At 55.4% G+C, this 2411-nt stretch overlaps 1 protein-coding gene across 1 annotated transcript; it reads left to right on the forward strand.

The window, feature by feature from the left end:
* Positions 1–1630: 1630 nt before the first annotated feature.
* LOC106532910 (uncharacterized) lies at positions 1631–2403 on the forward strand (the record flags this gene model as incomplete). The annotated part of the gene is given in 1 exon segment (XM_014029077.1): positions 1631–2403. A coding segment is annotated over 1 exon segment (773 nt), but the record flags the coding sequence as incomplete, so codon positions are not given.
* Between the last annotated feature and the right edge of the window lie 8 nt (positions 2404–2411).

The raw sequence follows: 2411 nt of genomic DNA on the forward strand, positions 1-2411 counted from the left end.
TTTTCTCAATTTGTGTATGTGTGTTTGAATAAATGATGGTGCCGTATTAATGTAAATTTCTGTTAAAATGTGTTTTATGAATCAAAGTCCATTCATTTGTAGTAGTTCAATGGGCAGCGGTGCCACCTCCAATATGGCGGACACACAGCCTCGTCACAGCAGCGGACCAACACAGTCAACGAGGCTTCTAGTTCGTGTAAGCTCCGCCCTCTAACGCTATAGCTGATGGGTACCCCCACACACGCTCACACATTCTGAAGAACCAATAGTCCATGCCCACATAACGTGGGCCCCGCCTCGGTCCGTATAAAAGGGGAGGACGGACCTGAGTTCAGCTCCCCTTTTTTCTTCAGCTATCGAGATCAGTAGCTACGCCATTCGAACTTCATCAAGATGCCCGGTCAAATGAAGATTTGCCCCGCCTGCAACGCCGGATACATGCTATCCACCGACCTGCACGTGACGTGCGAGGGATGCCTCGGCGCCGACCACGCTAACCAGGCTCTGACGGCCGAGCCGGCATGCCGTGCATGCAGAAAACTGCCGGTGGAGGAGAGACAGCGGCGGGCCGACCTCTTTGCTGACCCAGATGAGGGGTTCGAGTTGTCCGACCACGTTCCGCTCGACAAACTCATCAACTTTGGACCGGAGTCGGATGACCCCGCGTCAGAGGCCGAAGGCGACAGTGGCGGGCCGATCCACCCCTCCCAGATGGCAGGGCTGGACGCGGACCTCCCAGGAGAGGAGGGACCCAGGGACCTGGGTCTCCCTCGCTCTTCCTCCACGCCACTACCAGCCATCAGGGCTCTTGTGAGTGCCCTCCCGGGCATCATCCGATGGCTAGTTTTGAAACTAGCCGGCCTCTGGTCCTTGCTAAACACAGGCACACAAAAACGTCTTCTCCCACCATTCCACGTTCGGTGGTCTGTCCCGCCCCCTTGTGGCCGGCGAACACACACACACTCTTCTCTTCACCCCGCCGGTGAACGGCGGACGTAAGAGAAGGCAGGCAGCATGAGCCACATCACAAGCAGGGGCGTGTCACCCTCGCCTCATTTCAGCATTAATCCACCAATCACAGCGGCGCGATGAGCGCTGTGTTTGGCTCCGCTGAAACTCGCCCTGACTCATGCTCATGTACGCCCCGGAGGCAACCCCTCCCGGGCCGCATTCAAAACAACGGCGCGCAGGGCTCCCCGGAGCTCCTGCACAGCCCTTTCAAGCAAAGCCTCCCATGGGTCACACGAGAGAGCGTGACGGTGGCGAAGGCTCTGAGTGGATCGGTTGCTATGACAACCGTTCTACAACCGGCGCATGCGCGAGCTCTCTCAGAGCGCAGCTCCGTCTGGGAACACACCTGTCCTATGGACAAGTGGATGCAGTTTGCAACCAAGCCTCCCCGTTTCAGAAGGATCCTGGAGACCCACTTGCCGTCTCCTCGGCAGGATCTCGCTCTTCAAGCAGAGCTCCAGGAACTCCTAAACAAGGAAGTCTTTTCCAGAGTTCCAAGTGGGGAGGAATACGAGGGTTTTTATTCCCAGTATTTCCTTGTTCCCAAAAAACGGGTGCAATGAGACCGATCCTGGATCTCTCATTTTTCAACAAATTCATACTGAAAAGACCTTTTCACATGTCGACCACCAAACAGATGCTCACATGTGTTCAGGAAGGCGATTGGTTCACGTCAATCGACCTGAAAGACGCTTATTTTCATGTCCCGGTCATCCCGGCGCACAGAAAATACCTGCGTTTTTTTTCTTCAGCAGACTCGGTACCAGTACAACCGTCTTCCTTTCGGTTACGCATTGGCACCACGCACCTTCTCAAAATGCGTRGAGACAGCACTGCAGCCTCTGCGCTCAGCAGGAATGAGAATCCTGTTTTATCTGGACGACTTGCTCCTGCTGGCTCCATCCAGACAGGAAGCAGCGTCACAGACAGAGAAACTGTCAGCACACCTCAGGATGCTGAGTTTTTCCATAAACTGGAAAAAAAGTTCTCTCATTCCGGCCCAATCCATCACGTATCTGGGTGTGGATCTGAACTCTGTCACCATGACAGCTCATCTGTCTCTAACCAGAAAAGAGACTCTGCTGTCGCTGTTAGCGCTTGTCAGACCCCGCAGGTCGGTGACAGCTCTAACTATCATGCGCCTTCTGGGCATGATGTCAGCAGCCCACGCGGTGGTTCCGCTCGGGCTGCTGCACACGAGACGTTTACAGCGGTGGTTCTCCCGGCTAAAGATCGATCCGATACGCCACAAGCGCAGGATCGTATCGATCCCCTCCTCAGTGGAGGCGGTTTTAAGCCACTGGAGGGACCCACACACACACTGTCAGCAGGAGTTCCCCTGAGCAGACCAACACACCACGTGCCGGTCTTCACAGACGCGTCTCTGTCGGGGTGGGGGG

This window comes from Austrofundulus limnaeus, unplaced genomic scaffold (genome assembly GCF_001266775.1).
Source record: "Austrofundulus limnaeus strain Quisiro unplaced genomic scaffold, Austrofundulus_limnaeus-1.0 Scaffold850, whole genome shotgun sequence".
In the NCBI taxonomy this organism is placed as follows: domain Eukaryota; kingdom Metazoa; phylum Chordata; class Actinopteri; order Cyprinodontiformes; family Rivulidae; genus Austrofundulus; species Austrofundulus limnaeus.